At 59.0% G+C, this 24,056-nt stretch overlaps 1 protein-coding gene across 1 annotated transcript in view; it reads right to left on the bottom strand.

Annotated features, from left to right (window-relative positions):
* Window positions 1-20,586, bottom strand: part of TET3 (tet methylcytosine dioxygenase 3) — a 110,025-nt gene extending 89,439 nt beyond the window's left edge. Inside the window, 2 exon segments of the mRNA XM_062209679.1 lie at window positions 6,493-6,549; window positions 19,940-20,586. Of these exon segments, the coding sequence (XP_062065663.1) occupies window positions 6,493-6,549; window positions 19,940-20,242 (360 nt within the window). The 5' untranslated portion in view covers window positions 20,243-20,586.
* Between the last annotated feature and the right edge of the window lie 3,470 nt (window positions 20,587-24,056).

Genomic DNA, 24,056 nt, shown 5'->3' with positions numbered 1-24,056 from the left:
CACCACTCACAGATGCAGCCGCATCTGGACAACGAGGGCGAGAGGAGCTTTCCCAGGGCTTGGACACAGAACCCTGGGTTCTGGCTCCTGGCCGGGTTGTTCAGCTGCTCTGGACCACTTGCCAGTACAGCCCCAAGACACACGCCACTCCAACCACACAACCCCACAGCTAAGCCCTAACTACTACCCAGGGTCCAAATGATGCCTCCGCAAACCCACAGCTGAAAAACAGGAAACTGAGGAGATACAGTACAGAGAGGAAAGGCCAAAGGGCAGAGGTCAACATACAGCTCAACCACTAAGTAGGAGCCAGCTCAGGAATGCAACAAGGCCAAGAAAGAGAGGGTGCCACAAGGCCTACCTGCCCAGGACCCCAGCACAAACACCAGGACCCCACGCCGTCCCCACTCTGTGTGCACTCCAGCAGGGGTCCAGGAACATCCTGTAAGTCCCCTAGATGAAGCAACACAAGCAGCCCTCGGCCCACCCCCCACCACGCAGGCCCTCTCTGTTCTGTGGAGGATGTAGAGCCGAGCCCCGAGCACACGAGGTGCAGTGGGGAAGAGCTGAGGCCATGGGGAGTGTCCTAGGAGGAAGAGGACAGCAGAGGAGAGAAAGGAATCCACACTGCCAGGAAAAACACCTCTTGGGCACGGTCTCCGATGCCACTGAAGACCCATTTCTGCAGCCTCCCCAGAGCTCAGGGCGTCTCTCAACAATGGGACACACTGTGAAGGCAGTCCGCCTCGCCGGGTCCAGCAGAGCCTGGTGCGGTGGAAGGGGGCCCTCGGCACCCAGTCTGAGAAGGGAAATGGCACAGCAGAGGGAATGAGTCTGGGGACTCAGAGTTCTCCGCCCAGAACCCTTTCCAGGCTCTGTCCCCACCTCCAACAGTTACTGGGCCCCAGTTCTCCTCCCCACTGCACCATGGCCGTGGGGAATCCGAGATGGAACCTCCCTGAAGTATGGGAAGGTAGCAGAGCTGTAAACGTTATCTGCTTAGCAGGACTGGGACCAGGGCCCTTCAGGCCAAGAAAACAGACCCCCTGGGATGTAACGATTGGGGAGCCTCGGTGGGGACAACAGGGAAACCCCTGAAGAGGAGGGCATCATAAACCCTTCATTCAGTGCCTTCACTCCCTTCATAAGGCCCGTGAGGTTAGGATTACAGTGAAAAATACTAGAACTCCAATTGCTTAAGTACCAAGGACACAAGGGCCCCAAGCCACAGAGGTAACCAGAATTTGCTTGGACTCTCACCCTATTGTTAGGATATCTGCCTATTAAATATTTTTGTGGCAAGGCAGTATTACCTTCCCCCACTGTTCCCTTGATATTAGTGCCTTTACATTTTTTTGTCTAGTCTTTACCAGCTCAAAAAGGCCAAAGATCCTCAGCAAGATGAAGAGAGAAGATGCTCAAATTCAGGTGAAGTTTGTGATCCAAGAGAAAACAGGGCTACACTTCTATGTCACTAACAGCCACTGGGTGAGAAAAGCTCAAAATCCAAGGTGCCCTGCCAGTGGCCATGTAGTTTTAGTCTCTTGCAAGGCCCTTGTCCACATCAGCACACACAGGAGAACTGGCCCCAGCCTTAAGAATTCTCCCTCCAAGTCATGCTGTATATACACACACGCCTGTCCCTTCCGGCTCCCAAGGCCCCAACGCTCCTGCATCCGACTCCCAGACCTGCAGCACTGAAAGGGAACGTGGGAGCATCCTGACCTAGAGAAACTAAGACACTGGCATCTCTGGGAAAGATCTCTACTCTTCCAAGCAGCCCTGTCCCAAAGGCAGTGAGGCAGAAGAGGGAGGAAGTCACATCCAGAAAGGGTGGGAAGCCATCAAAACAGAGGTACTATGTTCCCCCTGAAACAAGTTCAAGAGCACTGCTGTGCAGGGTTTGGCCTGTGACCTGCTTGTCCCCAGTCCATCGCAACATCAACACAGAAACCAAGATAAGGCCTTCAGAATCCGTGGCTCTGACATCCAAGCGCACGTTCACGGGACCCACCTCGCTGAATGGCTCATAGACCAGCTTGGAAGGGGCTGAAATCCCCCGCACAAGGGAGGACCGTGTTCGGTTTTGCAACGTCTTAGGAATGGAGGAAAACTAACTTGGGAAGGCAATTGCTTCACCTTACTGGGAAAGCAGAGTTCACAGACGCCAGACAACTTCCCCGCGGCTAATGACAGAAGCGAGAGTTGCAGCAGAGCAGGAAGGAGGAAGCCAGAAGCCAGACAGTTGTGCTTCTTCCCCTCTTTCCCTCCCAGCCTGTGGGCCTTGCTGGTGCCCCCTGAAGCAACAGGGGCTGCAGGACTCGCAACGCAACTGTGCGTTCACAGCACACTGCCAGGGACAGTGTTTCCACCCAGCTTTCCCCGAACCTCAAACCCAGTGCATCTAAAACCATCTTCCTTTCAAAACTAAGCTCCTGTCCCAGCTATTTCATTTCTGATCCCACCTCCAGACTCCCAAAACACCACGTGACCGAACACAAGCTTGGCAAGTGGATTCTCCGTCCAAGGTCCCAGCCACTGAGCCAGGAGGAAGCCAACGTAAAGACCTGGGCACATCTGAGGGGAGGGGCTTCGCTCACCACGTGCAAGTTCACAGAGTTTGTGCTCAAACACAAAGTTAGGGTTGAAAACATTCACTGCACAAAGACCAAGACTGCCAGGCTGGTGTTCCCATTTAGAGTTATAATTTTAGGTAGATTTTAGGTGGTTTAGTCAGTGTCTCTCACTTCCAATGGTTTTGTAATGATCAAATAATAACGATTTCTCTAACTTGTCAGGACCTGGTTGGGAGACAAAGAGAGGAAGAAACAGATGAGTGGATGGGGATGGGGTCACAGTCCCGCAGAGCAGGATCATCTACACATTTTAATCATCCAAGCCAGGCCTACCACCCGTCTGCCTAAAGGCCTGCTAAACTACCCCACAAGGAAGCCATCTTCTCAGAACTGCAGAGGTGCTGGGAACAGGGAGTCTTCAGCTGACTGCCAGATGTCTGGGCAGGAGAGGAAACAAGGCCAAAAGCCCAAGAGGTCAGGGTGAGAAACAGAGGACTTAAGAGGATTGGGAGACCCAGAAGCCAAGCCAAGCCAAGCCAAAGCCCCGCCCCACACTCCCTGCCCCGCCCCCAGCCGGTCGAGCCATTTGCTGTAGCCTCGGGGGTATGGGAGGGGACTTGGCAAGTCCACAAAGCCCATTTCCATCTGCAGCTGGAGGGAGCTGGGTGCCCAAGCCCCTCCTCACGCAGCCCAGCAAGAAGCCTGCTGCAGCCATCACAGTGGTCCCCGAGGGGCAGCTCCAGGGTCCCTGGATCACTATGGACAGGAAGACCCTCCCTTGAGCTCAGCTATCTGCAAAGCTCTCCCCCGTCTCCCATGTCACCCAAAAAGGGCTGGGGTCAACAAGGTGGAGCAAAGCTCTGGGACGCAGCTCCAGCTCTTACACACAAAGAAAACTCACTCACTGATTCCACCCAACCCTGAAACTCTCTTGGTTGATTTCTTTCCTGCTGTAACTGTTAGCCTATCTCCACATTCACAGCTCCTGTAAATGCACTTCTGAGAGAAGGGATTCCTCCTGCCCCCTCCCCAAGGGCTGGAGAGAAGCAAGAGCCAGCCAGCCAGCATAGTGGCGCGACCCCCAGTGCGTGCAGTGAAAGAGCACAGATCCCAGTGGCGGGGCATTTCTGCAGTGGCCAAAAGGATGGACAGAAGGCAGAGATCCTGGGCACAGTCCCAAAACAGTTTCCAGACATCCTCAGCCAGTCAAGGGTTCCCATGGGGTAAGAGCGTGGGAGCCGCAAAGCAGGGCGGCCTGGTGCTCTAGGCACTGGGCACTCACTCCTATGTGGGCTGCCAATGCGGCAGCAATGGCGTGTGCCATGGCATGTTCCCCAGAACGTCACAGGGAGACATGCAACACACCAGGCAAGAAGGGGACCGCTTGCACTCGCCACAATCAGTCTGTGCTTTGCTGGGCACCACACACGTGCATCCCTCACGGACGCTCTTGCAATCCTTGCAGGGCTCAGCACATGGAGTCGGCAGGCACATGCCCGCTGGCTGCCATACAGCACTCACAGGGCTTCCTCATCCTGCACCCGTCCCACAGCACACAGATCGCAAGACCCCCCTTTGTTCTGTGTCCCAGAGTCCTGGACTGACCTCACGGGACGGAAGCACTTCTTATTTCAGAATCTTGTAACAGAAGAGATCTGGCAAAACTGCCTCACCCCGAACACAGGGGACACGGCAAACTGCCACGGAAGAAAATCCTGTGTGTGGGGTGGGGGGTAGAACCAGGAACAGGAAGGAGGCTCAGATCTAATGCCCACTGGGCAGTGTCTTAGCTAAGAGGAAGCTACAGTCCTCGAACAACTCAACAGTGAAAACAAGCTCAGACACACAGAAAAACGCAGCCAGCTCAGGCCCTAATCTGAAGAGGAGGAGGAGGAAGGAAAACCTGTTGGAGGAGCTTCCTCCAGATGCTCGCTCAGCTCGGGTAGCCCCCACCACACGCCCACAACACTTGAGGCTGGGACCCTCCAGCCAGCCTGCAGAAAACCCAGCCTCTAGCCCTGGCCTGCAGAATGCGGGTAGGAGCGACGGAGAACATGTTTGGAACGAGCTGGAGAAGCAGGTCTGCCAGGGAGAACCATCCCCACGGCAGGAGGGGTGCTTTCCGGAGTCAAGGAACCTGCCAGCAGTCCCTTCTCCCGGCAGAGAGGGAAACTCTGGCTAACCAGGCTGGCGATACACAGGAGGGAGCGAGCCGCCCCCTCCGTGAGCCCATCTGTCCCCATCCCCTTGTCCTGCTTTCTGCAGGCTTGCGGGGCAGAGCAGGTCACTCCATGAACAATCTCCCTGGCCACAGCCCTGCCACAGCGCTCCGTGACTACAACTCGCCAGCCAGCAGTGGGAGGCCAGGGGAGGAAGCGGAGGTGGAACCTGGGGATTCTGATCCGGAGAAGAGCACTGATGGGTATGAGCCCGCGTGAGGTGAGCTCACGGCTCTCTCCTCCCCACCCAGAGCAGCTGCAGCACCCACCGACCTCTGCTTGCCTTGGGCCCTCCAGCAGGCTCATCCCGGGTGACGGCCCCAGCCTTCCAGCCTCATCAAGCCAGCTCCCCAGGGGAGCTGATGCCACCTGGCTCTTCTCCTTTGCCCAGAAGTCAAACTGTGCCCTGCCCCCAAGCACTTCGTCTCTAAAGTTCCCTGGGACAGTCAGAGTAGCCTCATGATGGCTCCTGCAGCCTTGCCCAGGCACCTCCTTCCCGTGTGGGGACGCTGAGCACCCCCCTCCCAGGCAGTGAAGTGGCAAGGAACCACCTCCAGCACCCTCACAGAGCTTCCCACAGCACTCCCAAGAAGCCGGCAGAGGATTTCCAGGGAGGAGAGGCTAGGAGCATCTGGGGACACGAGCAGCTCACCCACCTGCTACCCAAGCAACCAGGCTCCCCCAGCTCCCAGGATGCCCAGGCCCAGGGGAGGCTGAGCTAGGGCAGAACAGACTGCCTCCCTGCTAGGCAAAGTCCCACAGAGCCTGCCCCTTCCCAGGCTCTCTGTTCTTCAGAGACAGCCACAAGGAGCTATCTCCCTATTTCCTCCACCCCGGGTCAGCAGATGATACTGCTGAGTAATCCCAAACTCACAGCAGTCCCCAGTCCAGAGAACAGGGCAAAACCCAGGGAAACCTATGGATCTGGTCCTTGCCAACCTGCGAGGGATATCCGTGGTTCCTTAGGAAAGACCAGCACGCCCCCACCCCAACCCTCACCCCCTCTGCCCCAGATACCCCAGCCCTATGCCTTCAGACAGCCACATGGAGCAGCTCAGGGCCCCTTCTCTGCTTTCCACCCACCTGGGAACACTTCCTTCCCAGACCCCCAGACACCCAAGCGTGCCCAGAGTAACAGCAGAGGCCTGCTGGCTTCCCAGTCATGATGTTGCATCAGCCCCCACCCTACCCAAAATATCCTCACCCCCACCACCTCCTCTCCAGCCATCTCCATGGTGACAGCAGCATGACTAATGACACCCTATCAGCTTCAGACTCAGAGCGCAATTCCCCCTCCCCGTCAAACCCCCCACCCCTCACCCCCGGGATTTCTGCAGACTGGATGAAAACCAAACAGTGCCAGCGACATTCTGGAGAGATTGTCAGAGGCGGGGTGGAGAGTGGGTTACATGTCTTTAGGAAAAAAAAAAAAAAAAAAACAGTTTAACAACCAAACCCCAACTGCACCCAAGCCATCCAGCTGAGAAAGCAAAAAGAATCCAAACAAAACCCACACAGGCCTGAGAATTCATTGGCCGCCCACACCCCCGCCGCCCCTCCCCCTCAGCGGCTGCTGCACACACAGTGGGAGATTAAGGGATCACCAGAGGAGACCCTTTATTTTTATCCAATCCAGTCAGACACTTCAACCCCCTCCCAACACACCACACACACACACACACACACACACAGGGTACCTTGACAGCCGCCCCTTGTCCCCACGGGCCCGCTCCTTCACCAGCCTTTATTTCCACCTGCAAAAGAAGCCAGAGACGGGTGAGCCGGGCGGGTACCGGGAAAGCAGCAAAGTCCCTCTGCGGAGGCCCCAGCACCACGAGAAGGACTGAGGGGAGAGCGCGCAGGGCAGGGGGCGTCAGAAAGAAAGGCCAGCGGAGACCATCTTCCTGCCTCCAGCTGCCGCCCAGAGCCGCGGCCCTCGGACGGGCTCCCTCGTCTTCCACTGTGTTTTTGTTTTCATTTCTCCTCTCTGAGCCCTCCCGGGACTTGCGAGGACCCCGGCCCTGCCCGCGCGCCCCTCCGGGCCCTGCGCGCCCCACCTCGGCCGGCCTCCTCTGGTGCATCGGCCGCCGGGCCTCCCATTATCCCCGCCGGAGGGAGCGCACGGAGGGAGGCACTGCAGAGGAGGCGGCGGCCAGCTGCCGGCTGCGCTCCCTCCCCGCCCGCAGGCCGGGCGGTGTGCGAGGGGGCGGCGCGCGCGCCAGCCAATCCCCGCCGCCGGCCCTGCCCCCGCGCGCGGACCTGCCGAGCCTGCCCAGCCGCGCGCGGGGGCGGGGGCGCCGCCAAGGGTGCCGCTGCGGGCCGCTCCCAGGCTGGCGGGGATCCCCGGGCAGCCCCTGCCGCCCCGCCTCCAGGGGACCCCAAGGTGATACCCAGACGGTGTCCTCTGCGTCTCCAGAGTCCGCCATGGCAGACGGTGCGCCCTGGAGTCGGGCGGACGCGGTGGGATTCCTGCCCTGCCGCGCCGTGCCAGGCCTTGTGATGAGAGCAAGAGACGCAAAGGCCCCTTCAGCCCTCCAAGAAGAGGCCCAGGCAGCACGAACCTTCACCCCGTTCTGCAGATGAGGAGACAAGTGAAGCAACTTACTGGGGCGGCTCGGCCAGAAAGCAGCAGCGCTCCGCGCCAGGTCGGTTGGCTTCAAAGGCGGTACTCTTAACCATTCTGCAGTCAGATTCCTCCCTCCCCCGCTCAGCTCCCACCTCGGCTTCTCCGCGGAGCCCACACTGCCTATGGCTCAAGGCTTCACGGGGCAGCACACACCTCCCTCCGGGATGCTCATCCCTGGCGCACCTGCATGTACCCCACGCCCCAAGTCCATTCAGACAGCCTCCCCACCACCCTGCAGAGGTCTTGGGGGGAGCAAGAAAGGGCTGCAGGACACGCAGGAGGGAGGGGACCCAGACCCCAAGAGCTCCGGCCCTTCCAGTTTCCAGACTCAGCCTTCCAAGGCTGTAATCCAGGAGACAGAGGGGGAAGAGAGAAGAGGAAGCCCCACAAGCGGCTCCAGGGTTTAATTCCCCGGGCACCCCCGGCACATCCCTCTCTACCCCACCGCCTCCCAGGAAGCGGACCGCAGGGCCGTCTGGTACCCTGATCTGGGTTCCGTGGTAACTCACCTCTCTCAGACTCTCTCTGCTCATCTGTGAAACTACAAATAGCAGCTACTTGCCACAGCAGTGAGGGTTCCCAGGAAGAATCAGCCTGGTGCCTACCACGCTGGAGCTGGAGGCGCCGCTGCTGCCTCCGCTCTCCACTTCGGCAAGAGCTCACTGGGTGCTGCTTCTCCTTCCCACAGATGAATAAGCAGAGGTCAGGGAGAGGTGACTCACAGGCCCAGTTAGGGTGCCCGAGAGCCCCCGACCCAGTGACTCGCTCCATCACCCACTCTCCACCACCGATGCCTAATCACAGTCCCTCCCCGAGGGCCCCGAGAGGGTACTCAGAACAGGAGGAGCTACCTTAGGAGACTTCACAGAGCTGCCTCCTCCAGGAGGCAACGGGGCTCACCCCTGCTCCCCTAGGGAGAGAGGACAGCCCAGCACGCAGGGAGGCAGAGCCAGGGAACAGTGTCCCAAGTCATGGCTTAAGGCAGGAAAGTGGGCTTTTTGCATCAACTCCAATGATGATCAGGCCAGATGTTGTCCCCCCTTCCATTATGCTGGCCTCAAAACCGCTGCACCACTCCCTCAGCCCCCATGCAGCCCACCAGACAGGAGAGACTAGGGCTGCCTGGACAGGAACGACTAACGCTGTCGCTCCCGCACCAGCCGCACCATGGTTATTTCGTTAGACTGCGTCCATACACAACCTGGTCTCTTACCGGGAAACCACCGACTCACATGTTAAGTTTTTTGCCTGTCAACACGGCTGGTGAGTGATGGGCTGGAACTCAAATCTAGGACCTGCGCCTTCCAACTCTCTAATCTTTCTCTGCCAACCCTAGGGAGATGCAAAGAGGCCCGGGGTCACCGGAACCCGGCCACTTCCCTTCATGCCACAGATCTGGCAAGAGTCATGTTTTCATGCCTCAGAGACTTCCCAACGCTGCTCCTGCCAGCACCCCCTCCCCAGCGTGCCCTCCCCCACCTGCAAAGCTACTGGGGTGCCAGGTTCAATCCAAGCAGTGCCTCCTCCCTGCCAGTTTCTCAGACTGCCAAGCCCCCACGAGCACCAACGGGAGCGTGCTGCCTCTTCCAGGGCACCAGTTACAACCAAGCCCAGTCATTTATTTACACGTGGGCGGGGGCCCTGTCAGCTCCACTTCACTAGGCTCTGCACAGAGCTGGAAAGTGACTTTCTACACGAGGAGGGTGGAGAGGCCAGGGACCGGGCGCCAAGCAGGGGAGGCTCGTCTCAGCACTCTCACTGGGGTCCTCAGGGACCAGAGGAGACACCTGCTCTCTGGGGGAGCCAAGAACTGCTGCCAAGTCTGGGGTCTGGTCAGCCAGCTCATACCTCCCTCACGCTGCAGGAGCCACGGTGTCAAGTCCTCACCCCGACTCCCTGTGCTAACTCAGCCCCACCCCCATCCAGTGCCTGCCCTGCCCTCCAGCAGCTCTTAGCCATCACCAAGGGGCTGTGGTGGCCAAGGTAGCCCACCTGCTCCCGTCTCCAACCCACTGTCTCCCCTCCTCTAAGGCACCAGCAGTGCTGAGGCTCCAGGGAGTCAGAGGTGCAGGCTAGGGCCACTCTGCCTCCAGCCTGGACACTCTTCAATGCCCCATCTGACCCTCCTCCCAGCTCTCTCTGCCCCCTCGTTTTACATTTGGGGCTTCTCAGTGACCAGGTTGAGCCAGAGGTACTGGAGACCCCTCTGCACGGGGGCCAAGGGACCTCTACCCCTTACATCTCGACCTCCAGTCCTTCCCAGCAGGCAGACGCAAATGGATTCACCCACTCAGAGAACACAAAGTCCATAACCCTGAGAGTCTCAGGAACACGGATGTCCCCAGGGCCAGATCTTACACACACACACACACACACCAAGACCAAAGCACAACCCTCACCTGGAACACAACACTCCACATCTTATTTAGCCCTCAAGATAAACCGGTGAGATGGAGTCATCTGTGCCCATTTTACAGATGGAGTAGCTGGAACAGAGAAGCTGAGCACCTTGCCTGAAGCCACACAGCTAGAAAGTGACCAAGCAGGGCTCACGTGGAACGCGCTGCACAGCTATACGATTTTTCACATCAACCTACCTCTTCTAGAGCCGGCAGCGGGTACGGCAAGACAGGGCTCTCCTCCCTTGCCATAGCCGTGTCCTGAATGAGGTCACTCTCCACAGGGCTTCACTTCAGAGCTCAGGTCAAGCCCTGCTTCCTCCAGGAAGCCTTCTCGGGTTTCCCCAGTCCTCTCTGGGCCGACAGCACTTCTAACGTTTCTCATTTGACACTTGGCACTGCTATCTGTCTCTCTGTACATGCCTTTCCTCCCTACCCAGGATGGCCGGAGTCGTGCCTCTCCGAAGCCCCTGTGGGGTTCTGCCCAGAGCTCCACACACTGAAGGCTCTTGGAATCCACCGTGAGGGAGTCTGGGACCTCCTTCCCTCTGTCACACAAAGGATCCTGCCAAAGAAACCCAACACCCCTTCTACCTTCAGAGCCTATGTTTGAAGTCCCCGGTGTCCACGCATCAATTTCCACCCAAGTAATTGCAACCCATCACACACACATCATCCCCTATATTTGAAACTCTCTGCGGTTGTCATGGGAACTGCCTTTGCCTTCATTCACTGATCAGGCCTCACAATTAGCTCTGGCAGCGGAAGTCTGTGTCAACGGCAGTAGCGGGGAAGAGGAAGCCAGGAGCACCAGCAACAACAGAAAGAAAGATGCTCCTCCTTGGAGGAGCAGCAGCAGACCGACCCAGGGAACCCAGCACGTCCGGGGCAATCGGCAATAGCCCGCCTGTGCCCCCACACCGACACAGAACACAGGCTGACGGGTAGCAGGCGGTGCTCCTGGATGCTTGTGAGACCTCTTGTGGGTCTCCTTACCCCTAATGCAACAGCCTTGGACCGCCACGCAGGTAACAAGGTGGGAACATGAATGCTGAGCATTTAGAAAGCTAGGGCAGCCCCAGTGGAAGACTTCCCGGAAGATTAAACACAAAGCATGTCACCTGCCACCTCCAGGGCCAGGGAACAGCCTCAGGGGCGCCCAGCAGTTTGTCCACATCATTCGGCACCTCTGCCACCAGGCATGAGACTCAGAAGCATCTTCAGACACGGCAGGTGCCAGGGAGACGCCTCCCTCCTCCCGGCAGCCCATCCCACTCCGCAGCCTTCACACCTCACTACACTGAAACAAGTCCTTTCCCCTCCCCGTGTGTGGGCTCTGTGTGCCCAGAGTGGCCAAGGTCGGTCTCTGCCCTCCAGGCTTCCCTCTCTTACAGAGGGAAGAGCTCGAGTTGCTCCCAGGCTCCCCCTCTGCAGGGGCGACTCGCACACAGCCAGCCCCCAGTCTGCCGCCCGCACATCCACGGTGTCCTGAAGCAGCACCAGAGAGAGATGCTGCCTTCCTCCAGGACTGGGGTCCGAGACACTGCGGGCTGTGTCCCTCTTCACCCCACGCTTCGGCGTGGACACAGACTCCGCCATCTCCCTCGCTCTCCTGGGACTCCAGGCCATTCCCACATCATTCAGGGAACCAGGGCACCCAGAGTTTACCCTTTAAGGGCAGAACAGTCAGTAAAGAGAAAAGGCAGGGGTCACCCAGTGCGTTCCCCACAAGAACGGCTCAGAACTGGGACTCGAGGCCAGCACTTTGCCATTTCTGACCTAGCAACTCCACACCCTGCCCCCGAGGCTGTGGCCAGCAGCCACTAGGAGGCTCGGGGACTGTGGGGTACCTGCAGCCTGCCCAGTGCTCCTAGGTGACGCCACGTCGTGCAGCTCCCATTCTGAGGATCAAGGACTCCTGCTCTCACGGCACAGGGGGACGCTTTATTCTGTCCACCAGCTCCCAGGCCGGGTGCACAATAGAGCTGGGACTTGTACTCCTCAGAGCCAGCAGGGGCAGGAGCAGAGCTGTCCAAGTGGCCCACCCAATGTCCCTGCTACCTGAAGCAAGTGAGCGCCCCCTGCCCGGGATCTGCGGCACCTGGGCTGCCAGCTTGCTTTTCTCCTTATCCTCAGCAATTAATACAAACTTAGGTTCTTGGATTTCTTATGCAAATAACAAGGAGACAAGGCCACCCAGGTGTCTGTCTGCTCCACACTGCAGGGGACACTGCCACCCTAAAGGACTCTCCCAGGAACAGCCAGGCTGCCCCAGGCTCACAGGAAGAAGAAGGGGCCGCTCCCCTTTCCAGGATCTTCTCCTGAGCAGTGGAGGCTCGTTCCACAAGGGAGCTGTAAAGCAGCAATGGGGACTGGCGTGGGGAACTAGTGACAACTCCTGTGGCTGAAGGTCTCCAACCCACCCGGCCCCCAGGCCGACGGGCAGGGCGTGATCCATGAAGAGGAAGCCCGGGCCATAAGTCAGTGTGAGCAAGGTTCACTGGGGCTGCAGACCAAGGCTGGGAGTGGGGAGGAATCCTGTTTCCCAGCAGGAAGCTGCCAGGAGAGCCCTGGGGTGGGGAGCCACAGCTCGCACCCCTACCCTGTTTTCTCCCTGAACCAGGCAGGGGAGGCACAGCCACAGCTGCTCTGCCGGGCTGGACCCCAGGGAGGCACTGCACTCTGCCACAGACCTCACCCAACCCATCCCTTTAGAAGAGCTAATCCGGCTTTTACCTCCACTCGAAGGGGGCTCTGGTTAGGGTTCAGAGACCATGGGCCACACTGTATTTAGCACGCGGTTCGGTCTGATGGAACCATCCCAACAGACACACGCAGGCCACCGGCCACATGTAGCTCGAAGTGCCTGAAAGGCAGCTAGAGTGGCCGAGTTACTCAATTTAATTTCATCTTAATTTAAATAGCTAATGGCTATCGTATTGTACAGTCAGATAGCACGTGCTTTTTCAGCTCAGGGAGTCAGGGATACTCTCAACAACCATCTAAGAGCCACGGGCCCCTCCCCGTGAGCGCACATTCACGTAACATTTGGCCGAGGGGTTCAGAAGGTCACAGACCTCATACCACCCCAGCTCTGACTGGCTGGAGGCAGGAGATGAAGTCTAGAGCTTGACCAAAAATTGCTACAACCCGTTCCTTCTGCAGCAGAATCTGAGCGCAGACCCGACATCACACTGTACAGTATCTCAGCAGGAGACCCCAACCACGGAGGCCTGCGCTGCAGTCTAAGGGTCCTAACATCCCTGTCGGTCAGCACCCGGCCTCCCCCAGGACACACACAGGGACCTCCGGGGCCGAGGGCTCCTCAGCGTGGGAACAGCTGCAGGTGGGGAGCAGTTCCTTCTCCAGCACGGGTTCACTCTGCCCACTTGGAACTTCCACCGGTAAAAGCTCTGTGTACTCCCCGACACCCAGGACCCACCTGCAGGCCGCATGGCCCTGTCTCCTTCACCATGCACAGTCCTGCACGTGACAGATCGAGGCTGCCAACAGCCCTCACGGTTTCAGCTCTGCTCTAGGAAACCAGGGGACCTGCCTTGTGCGTGTCTTATTTTCTAAAACAGGCACAGGAGTTTGCATTTACCTGGATGAAATTTCACCAAGTCCGGCTAGAGCTTCCTGTTCCAGATTGCCCAGATCTCCATAGCATCCGGGTTCTTTCAGTTTAACAGCTGCACCAGCACCCGCACTCAGGAATCTGACATGCCTATGACCTACATCTTCTGACAAGGACACACATCCCTTCTGCTGTGACCACCGGACCCTTCCATGAGGCCCAAGGTTCTATGAACACACCCACCACCATCTCCTGCCACCCCATGGGGCACCAAGGTCCCCACTCAAGCTGTGGAGGAGCGAACATCTTGTGAGGCTTCTGACCTCATACCAGCTCTTAAAGGGTTTAGTAACTCATTACACTCAAAGAAAAACTCCAGAAGGACACATGGAGTAAGCCTCCGCAGGTTGGCCCATCCTCCTCACCCTTGCTGGAAACCTTTGCCTGTTCATGACTTCTTTTTGCCCCCTGCCCTTCTAAATCACAGACGTGCTGTAGATCAGATCCTCAAACTCATCACCATGAGGTCGCCTGGGGAGCTGGTTAAGGAGCAGGTTCTGACTCAGCAGGTCTGGGGTGGAGCCAAGTCTCTGCACGTTCAGCAAGCACCCCAAGTGATGCCCCACGGCTGGTCCACTGAGGAGCAAGGTGGAAGTGAGGCTGAACCACTCAGGTGCTTACTGCAGACTCACGTGAACAAACGCAATGGAGTCCAGGCAGGTGGCCATCACCTCACAGTCTCATCTGCATTTGGGGGAGGGTATCTGTGTGGGCTACACATTAGATGCACTTGGGGAGCCCCAGAGTTCCTGGGAGGTGGGACCCAGACTTTTTTTAAAAGATTTATTTATTTTGGCCAGCGCCATGGCTTAACCGAGGGCTCCTCAGTGTGGGAACAGCTGCAGGTGGGAAGCAGTTCCTTCTCCAGAACGGGTTCACTCTGCCCACTTGGAACTTCCACCGGTAAAAGCTCTGCTCTAGGCTAATCCTCCACCTTGCGGTGCCGGCACACCGGGTTCTAGTCCCCGTTGGGGCGCCGGATTCTGTCCCGGTTGCCCCTCTTCCAGGCCAGCTCTCTGCTATGGCCCGGGAAGGCAGTGGAGGATGGCCCAAGTGCTTGGGCCCTGCATCCCATGGGAGACCAGGAGAAGCACCTGGCTCCTGCCTTTGGATCGGCACGGTGCACCGGCCGCAGCACGCCAGCAGCGGTGGCCATTGGAGGGTGAACCAACAGCAAAGGAAGACCTTTCTCTCTGTCTCTCTCACTGTCCACTCTGCCTGTCAAAAATAAATAAATAAGTAATAAAGATTTATTTATTTTATTTGAAAGGCACAGTCACAGAGAGAGAGCTAGAGGCAGAGGCAGAGAATCTTCCATCTGCTGGTTCACTCCCCAGATGGCCGCAATGGCCAGAGCTAGGCCAATACAAAGCCAGGAGCTTCTTTGTGGTCTCCCATCCAGGTGCAGGGGCCCAAGCACTTGGGCTGTCTTCTACTGCTTTCCCAGGCCATAGCAGGGAGCTGGATCAGAAGTGGAGCAGCTGGGACATGAACCAGCACCCATATGGGATGCCGGCACTAAAGGTGGCAGCTTTACCTGCTACGCCACAGTGCTGACCCCCAGACACTGGTTTTTAAAACTTTCCTAGGAAGGCTGGTGCTGTGGCACAGAGGGTAAGGCCACTGTCTACAGTGCTAGCATCCCATATGGGCACTAGTTCGAGTCCCGGCTGCTCCTCTTTCAATCCAGCTCTCTGCTCTGACCTGGGAAAGCAGTAAAAGATGGCCCAAGTCCTTGGGTCTCTGCATCCACCTGGGAGACCCGGATGAAGCCCCTGGCTCCTGGCTTCAGATCAGCACAGCTCTGGCCATTGCAGGCATTTGGGGAGTGAACCAGCGGATGGAAGACCTCTCTCTCCCTCTCTGCCTCTCTGTAACTCTGCTTTTCAAATAAATGAATAATCTTAAAAAAAAAAAAAAAAAAAGGAACCAGTTACTTCCATCCTTCACCACTTGCCCACCACCTTTTAAACAATCCATTCCAGAACAAACACTGATAAAGTTCATGAGTTTGTATAATTTCCAAAGTCTCTTTAAAAAGCTGGCTTTTTGCCCATCTCTGGTTTTCTGGCCCTCTTTCAAGCATCCCAGCTGCACAGAGACTGTGACCCCACGAGGACACCTGAGGGTGTTCAGCAGGCAGGGCAGCCGCTGGCTCTGCTCTCCCAGTGCTCCTTCCAACACAACAGGGACCCATGTCTGCGCTCTGTCTGTCTTAGCTCCACGGGATTTGTAAGCCTACTCCTCCCTCCCTGATCTTCCTGGAAGCTATGAAAGACTGTTAGGCCGGCGCCGTGGCTTAACAGGCTAATCCTCCACCTTGCTGCACCGGCACACCGGGTTCTAGTCTCGGTTGGGGCGCCAGATTCTATCCCGGTTGCCCCTCTTCCAGGCCAGCTCTCTGCTATGGCTCGGGAAGGCAGTGGAGGATGGCCCAAGTGCTTGGGCCCTGCACCCGCATGGGAGACCAGGAGAAGCACCTGGCTCCTGGCTTCGGATCAACGAGATGCGCCGGCCGCAGCGGCCATTGGAGGGTGAACCAACGGCAAAAAGGAAGACCTTTCTCTGTTTCTCTCTCTCACTATCCACTCTGTCAAAAAAAAAAAAAAAAAGAAAGAAAGAAAGACTCACTGTCAGGAACATACTCCACCGGCCCCCGCACAGCTGACCACTGGACCTCCATCGGGGCCCCTTAAGAGCTCAGTCTGCTCTCAGCACCGCGTAGAATCGTGGCCTCCCAGCACCTGCACAAGCCCTGCTCCCATGCAGATGGCGCCCACCCCTTAGGCCACCTTTGGGGCTGTTCCCACGGTGTTTCCTCTGTCAAGGGCTATCCCATCCCTCCAGCCAACCTCAGAGTGCGGGTGAGGGAAAGACACCTCTCCTGCACTACTGTTCTCCCTTGCCCTGAGAGCGGGGCCAGGTGGGTGGCATCCCACCTCCCAGCCTGCCTCTCCTACCAGCAGGCGGGTCAAGGGTTGGTCAGCTGTGCCAACATCGTGGAAGAATCCTGCTTCCCCGGCACGCGCAAGTGGGTGCTGAGATCCGCATCGGCCGCGAGTCCACGTGGCTGAGGGCTTACAGCCTTCCATGCCAACAGCGTTTAGATTCCTCGCCTGTTTCACACAAGCTCCGTCAGACTTCAGACCTCAGGCGTGTGCTCCCCTCACTAGGTTTTTCTGTTTCACGAAGTTATTCTCCTGCTCTCCTCATCAGTTTACCTCCCTCACCCACAGCAGCTTTTCAGTCAAGCCCAGGACTGCATGGACCCCTGCTTCTGCATGTCCAGCCTCTCCAGAGAGCACCCCACCTCTGCCTGGCCCACGGTTCTGCCCCGCAGTCCCTAGACAAGCAAGTGAGGGCTATGCATTTAATTTGTAATGTATCTTAACCCAGATTAACTAATGCATAACTCTTTATGCATTAAGATTAATCCTCTCCTAGCTGTCCCAGGAAAGTTTTACAGCCCATGGATTACCTACACTATTACCAGACACTATGCATATTTTGCCTCATTTGATCCTCACAACAGTCCTACAATGAATGGTTTCACAACAGAGAAAACTACGTTTGTTGTCCTGCGGTGAGCCCTCCTAGGCCCCCATACCCGCCAAACCCTACTTTTCTAAGTAGCTGTCTCCATTGTGCTACCAAGCCAGCATTCAGATAAAAAGACTGTGGCATTAAACAACCTCCAACATCAGCCTAGGGTCTAAACCCGTCTGGAGACCACGGTACTACAGTATGGGAGTGTCACCTTCAGCTACTGCCAAGCTGCCCTACAGGACCCAAAGAAGTAGTCACCTCCTGTGCCCAGCCCTGGGGAGCTCTCTAGCCTTAAATCATGAACTGTCTTCTGAGTAAGGCGTTCCCCAGCATGCCCCTGCACCAAACACAACACACACACACACACACACAGGAAAAGGAATGCAGAGCAGGAAGACGGGAAGCCCAGGGTACACTCCCCACCCCCACCCCGCCCCATGCTACAGTGACACACGGCAGCAGCTGGAGACATGGAGACAGGATGGGAGTGAGAGGGTGGCTGGAGGCGGCACCGTGCCAACAGAGGAGGAACCGCCAGGCGCAGAGCACAGATACAAGCACATGGTCCCACCTCCCAGAGGCTCCGGGGCAACGGGTCAGTGCCTGATGACCCAGCCTCAGGGCTCAGTCCCTCTGCCCCAGGCTGCCAGGATCTAACAGTGGAGGACCCAGCTGCCCCCGAGGGCGGCTGAGCATTGCATGGGTCCCTGGGGAGCATTGCATGGGTCCCTGGGGCGCTCGCTCAGATACACCCTCAGGGGTGGCCCAGCTCTGCAGCCATGCCAGGGATATCACAGCCATTAAGTGTAGCATCGCCTGCATGTGGTTCCCCATTTTACCAAGACTTAAAAAAACTTTCTATCAACATCTTCACTTCAGGAGAAGAAAGCACATGGACATTGTCAAGTAGAAAGGACCTAACCGTAGCACAAAGTAGTGCTACTTAAGGCAAGCAAAGTTGGCTTCAGAGAAAACTCACTCCATTGTCCCCAGCACTTCGTGTCTCTGGGAGCCGGTCAGACTGTCCTGGGACACCGCAGGCCATCTGGCCACATGTCACCTGCCCCCGGGGGACCAACCAAGGCAGCAGGCACAGGCAGGTCCCCAGGGGAGGAACCGCTTCTCAGCAGGGCTGTCTCCAAGCCTCAGCCAACCTGAGGCTTGCATCTTAACCACGACCACCCCGCAGCCTGGGCCGACAGCTTACACAGGTGGATGACAGGGCTCTGGCCCCACTCCCAGCCCCTCTCACTCAGGTATGCCCGCCGGTGCCAAAAGCAGCACTTCAACACAATTCACTAGGACCAGTGATTCCAGCAACACAGAGTCCAGAAAACTCAGCTTCTGCCACCCCTTGGGTTTGATTATGGGAGGAATGGAGTGAGACAAAGGGAGTGGGAAGGAAAGGAATACTAGAAGGAAGCAGAGCAGCCAAGCTTGCACCAGCTGCCAGCTCGCACCCCTGGCCCCAGCCCCCTGCTGGAAATGGCCCACAGGACGCTGGGCCAGCGAGATGCTGACTCCCCCAACACTCGCAGTATCAGGGGCCGGACACTGTCCACAGGGCAGGGATGGGGGCTGCAGGTGTGATCCAGATGCCTGCATTACCCAGAGACAGGGAAAACAGGGGCACTGAGTCTGCAGTTCTGGCTCACGACAAACAAGTGTCCACAGGAGTGGACAAGAAGGTGCGCAGGGCGGAAGCACCCAGCAACACCCACTTCCCTGCCCCCAGCACTTGCACCTTTCTTCCCCAGGCTCAGGACCACAGCCCCACCAGCTCGCAGCACAGCTCAGCACTCCGCAGTCAGGGAATCCCAAGCCAGCCCGTCGCAGCCACAGGTGCCCACGCCCTCAGTAGCACAGCAGCTCCCAGCCAGCTGCAAGGGCTTGGAAGGCCAGCAAGCACAACTCTTCCTTCTCCCCAGGGGGCAGACAGGTCCAGACAGGGGGCTTGCCGGGTCCGGGCCCTCAGACAAGAGAGCAGTGGAGCCCAAGGAGCCCCCAAGGCCAGCGCAGGCCTCTGCCTCTGTCCAGCGCCAGTTCCGCTGCCTGGATCGACCTCAGCCGCTACGCGGCTCCGCTTGAGCTGCTCAACTCCGCTCGTCCCTAATTCTGCCAGCTCTCCGCTATCACTCCAGCCAGCAGTCCGCCAGCGGGCTGGAAGGGAAAGGGGTCCATGCAGCGGCACCCTCTCTCCACTCCAGCCCCCACCCTAGCTTCATCACCGTCCCTCCTCTGCCCTCTGACCCCAAGTAAGTGGAGGGCAGCTCCCTAGAGTTGCCTAAGTCTCTCAAACGCGCGTCACTCGTTCGCGCTCTTGGTATCTGGGTGCCCCTGCCTGCCAGGAAACTGTGCCTGGTGCTGAGAACACGGAGATAAGAAGTCTTTGACCTCAAGAAGTTCTCAGGATGGTAAGGGAACCCGGATCATGGATTTCCCATTAAGTTTCCAAACAACTTCAGCTGGCTCTAATGGCCACTTGAGAAAGACGACGCTATCCAAGAGAAGACTTAGGAAAAGAAACCTTCCACCGCCTCAAGGCAGAAGCAAAGCATGCTGTCACCCCAGAGCACTCTCTCCAAATCCATCAGCCTTTGCCCCTTTACCTGACACCATCACTGTCTAGGCAAGCACAGCGTTGCAATACCATATCGGAGGCTCCAGACTAGACAAGAAACTTCCAGAGATAAAGCTAGACCTCGACCACAAACATCTGAGATGCAGGTGCAAGCCCGGCGCTCCCCCATGACACCATCGCTCTCGGCGGAGCATCTCCACCAGCTTCAGCTGCCACCGGCCACTCAACACCAGACCAAGAGAAACGGAGCAGAAGCTTAGCGGGGCCAGTCTCGGAGGAGACCCCCCCCCCATCACACCACCCTCTGGGCAGGGACGAGGCGAGGGGAGGTGGCTAGCGGGAGGGTCGCGCTTACCTCCTTGAGAAGCCCCACTTTCTTCTTCAGCACCTCACACTTGCGCAGTTTGCAGATCTGGTGTGTGCGCCGGTTCGTACAGCTGGTGCAAGCTCCACAGTTCTCCAGCCGCCGGCAGGGCTCACAAGTCCCACACCGTTTCCGTTTCTTTCGCCCATCGCCAACCCCACGGAGCTGGGCCTCGGGGCCAGCCACGGGAAGCCCAGGCCCCTGGAAGCCCCCTACCATCACCTGGCCCTGAGGAAAGTCATAAAGGCCTGGCAGGTCCGGCTGGACGGCCAGGGGCACCTGAAACTGACTCATGACGCTGCCAGGGGCGGGGGCATAGGGCTGGGCCAGCACCACAGTCCGGGGTCGGGCAGCCTTTCGAGGTCACCAACAGGTCCTTCCCTCTGTCCTAGAACAGTCAGACGTGGACAGGGGCAAAGGCAAGGGCTCCACTCTCGGGGGTGGGGGCCGCTCTTCTCAGCCTCTCTTCACCTCCTCTGCAGCCGACTGCTGGGGCTCCGCTGGGGGCCACTCTCCCACCTGCTGGGGCCCGGGATCTGGGGGAGGGCACCAGCGCCAGCTCCCAGGGAAGGGATCATCTTGGCTCGCCCACCCTAGAGCCGGGCATGAGGTGAGCAGCTGGGCGTGCGGTGGGGCAGGGCAGGGCACGGCGAGGTGCTATTTCCCCTCCCGGGTCAGGACGGTGGAGGAGGCGGCCCGGCCTGCAAGACAGAAAAGGGAAGCGCATCACTGGGGGCCCGGAGACAACTTTCACGTGTCGCCTCTTCCTGCTTCTGGGAGAGGGGGTTGGGGGGGGAAGAGGAGCCAGCTCACATCGGGTCCTGCCCAGAGCCGCGGGCGGGACGCACCCAGCGCCCGCTCCCCGTGTCGCGAGGGGGCCTGGACCACAACCGCAGGAGTGCACCAGGTGAAATTTCTCAGAAAGTTGCCCTCTGCCCCACCCCCACCGGCCTGTGAGAGTTTCACCAAATTCCCCCACACCCCTCTCCCGGGAGGCCGCGGGGCCCTGCCCAAGGGAGCAGAGCTTTCAAAATAAAGTTTGCCGAGAGCCTCGCGCGGCGGGGCTGCCCCGGCGCCCCCGGCGCGGAAGCGGCCTGGAGGTGGGGGCGCGCCCGCTGCTGCCCGCGCCGGCCGCCCCACGGCCGCCCCAGCCCGGGCCTGGGGAGGGCGGCCCGCGCCTCCGAGGGGCGCGGGGAGGGGGGGGCGCGCTCCAGCCGCGGGCCGGGCTGCGCGCGCGCCGCCGCTCGGGCTCCTTTGTTCTGGGGCCTCGGCCGCTCGGCTCCGGCAGCTCCGCAGCCCCCGCCCCGCCCCGCCGCCCCCGCCCGGCTCCGCAGCTCGATGACCCGCAGCACCCCCGCCCGGGCCCCCGCAACAAAGTAGCGGGCCCCCCCTTCCTCTCCGGAGCGCGCCGGCCCGCGCCGCCCCTCCCCCCCCGGGTCGGGCCCCCCGCGCCTCCCTTCCCCCACCCCGGAGCCGGAAAGGCACCGACTGCACCGACCTGCCCGCCGCCTCCGGGGCGGAGCGCACAAAGGGGCAAAGTTTCCCGGCCCGCACCGCCGCCGCCACCACCGTCGCGGCCGCCGCCGCCGCCGCCTGGGGCGCCCGCCTCCCGGAGCGGCTGGCCCGGCAGAGCTCGGCGCGCTGAGCCCCCCGCCCGGGCCGAGGAGGGGACGACGCAGGAGGAAGGAAGAGGCAGCGGCGGCCGCGGCGGCAGCAGCAGCAGCAATGAAGGCGTCCGCGGGACTCCCCGCCCCCCGCGCGCCGCGGCACGTGCTCGCCCGGGGACTCCCCCGCCCGGGAGGGCGCGCACGTGCGGCCCCGCCGAGCCCCGCCGGCCCGGCCGCCGCCGCCGCCGCCGCCGCCCCCTCCGCCGGGCCGGGGCCGCGCGAGAGGGGGGAGTTCCCGCGGCGGGGTAGCGAAGGGTGAGGGGGCGCGTGGGGGCAGGGCCGGCGGCCGCCTCGGCTTTGCACCTGCAGTGCCTTCCCACCCCCGCGGCCGGCCCTCCCGGACTCGGCTGCCCTCCCCCGGGGCTGGCCGCCCCAGCTCCCCGCGAAGCTGCAGCCCCGGCTTGCGGGGCAGGGTGGGGCACGCAGACCTCCCAGCGTAGGCCCTCGGCCGAGCCGGCCTCGGAGTCCCCACTTCCTGCCACTCTGCGGGCCCGGACGGCCCCGGTGCCCCTCGGCAGCCTTGCGCTCTGAGACCGACTGACCCCCTTCCCCCGGCCGCCGCGCGCTCATTCCGAGACAGGACAATAGGGGACATCGCGCTTTTGCGTACCGAGTCGGCCTGGCCGGCAAGAATGAGGTGCCCGGGGGCGGGGGCAGAGGCCGAGGGCCGGCAGCGGGCGCCCTCTCGGGGGTCACGGCCGCGTGCCCCGCCCAGGCGCACCCCGGGGCCCTGTCATCGCGAGCCGCCGCCGCGCAGCGCTCGGCTCTTTGGCTTCGAAAACAAAGACTAATCCGATTCCCCCCCCACCCCCGATCCCCGCCCTGCCTGCCCGGGGAAGGGGCCCGGCGCGGCGCGGAGGGTGCCCGAGGAGGACAGCGTGCGGGAAGGGCCGAGGTGCGACCGGGCCCTGAAACCCGGTGTAGACACTTTGAAAAGTCGCCCGGGGCTGTATTCTCGGCTTGCGGGGGAAGGGGGTTAAGGGACACGGCGCAAGAGTCTTTCCAAGTTGCCAAACTGACCCCTTCTCTCTGCTGCTTGTTTTCCCCCCTCACCTGTTGGGCTGGCCAAGTTGAAATTCCAGGTTAGATTAATTGAGCTCCACCCATCTGGCCTGACTGCCAGGCTGATGCCTCCCACCTACCTGGGCTGCTGGCGAGAGGGTGGGTCTAGTGCACACACGGGCAAGTCCTGGCAGGAACAGCCACGGGGCGGACTAGCCGGACCAGTTTGGGCGGTGCTCACCGAGCCAGGTACCTGGCAGGCGTCCCCACCCGGCTGAAGCTAACGACTCAGCCAGAACTGGAAAAAGAGCATTTGACCGGCTATTTAGAAGGGGCGGGGGAGGGAGGAGGAAAAAAAAGTAACTGATCTCAAGGAGCGCTGCCCAGAAGGGCCCGAGCAGTAGCAGCAGCCCCAGTCTATCTGGAACACCCAACGTCTGCAGGGTTGAGTCTGACAACCTGCTCCAGAGGTCGGGTGGGCGGTGGTGAGCATGGCTGCAAAACTTGCTTCCCTGGCCTCTGTGGCACTTCCCTTTTTGCTCAGGGAAGTAAGACTAGAACTGAGAAGAAATACCAATAGCAGATACAGGTAACTGTCAATCAAACATGAGAACAGGTTGTGGACTTGTCTTTTGCCCGTTTACGAGACACATAGCTCCCATCTGCTGGGTCACTCCCCAAAGGCTGGCAACAGTTGAAGCAACCAGAGAACTCAATCCAGGTCTCCCACCTGGGGGGCAGGAACCCAGTTACTTATTGAGCCATCACCACCACACCACTTCCCAGGGGCTACTTTAGCAGGAAGCCGGAGTCAGGAGCCAGAGCTGGGAATTGAACCCAGGTACTCTGATATGGGTCTCTTAATTGGTAGGCTAAATGCCTGCTCCTGTGTAACAATTCTTATTTTCATAATGCATATAAAATGTGGAAAATACACATTAGAAGGGAAAAATCACCAAATATAACCTTATTTAACTATTGGCTATATTTCCCCCTAGCCTTTTCTCTTTGTATATTAGTTTCTTTAAAAACAAACAACAAAAACACTTGTGTTCATACTAACCATACCAGCTGCCATCCTCTTCACTGAACACACCGTAAGCATTTTCTTGTTAACACAGTCTTCAGAAAGACAGCGTGGCAATGGTTTGGGAGCTAAGAACTCTGGGTTTCAGATGTGGCTCTGCCTAGTAGTGTGACTTTGGACTAGGTACTCATCATCCTCAACAGAACCCCAGTAATGAACTTCGCATAGGGCTCGATAAATAGCAATCCTTCTTTAATCTATAGAACAACCTTGTGAGGTCAGTACTATCAGCAAACCAATTTTATAGATAAGAAAATGGCCTAAGTAACTTGTCCAAGATCCCTCAGCTAGTGAACTGTGGACTCAGAATTTGGACCAGCATCTTTGTGGCTGTATTCTGTTTTGGTAAATG

Source organism: Lepus europaeus, chromosome 13 (assembly GCF_033115175.1).
Source record: "Lepus europaeus isolate LE1 chromosome 13, mLepTim1.pri, whole genome shotgun sequence".
In the NCBI taxonomy this organism is placed as follows: domain Eukaryota; kingdom Metazoa; phylum Chordata; class Mammalia; order Lagomorpha; family Leporidae; genus Lepus; species Lepus europaeus.
This window is presented reverse-complemented; position numbering and strand designations above follow the sequence as displayed.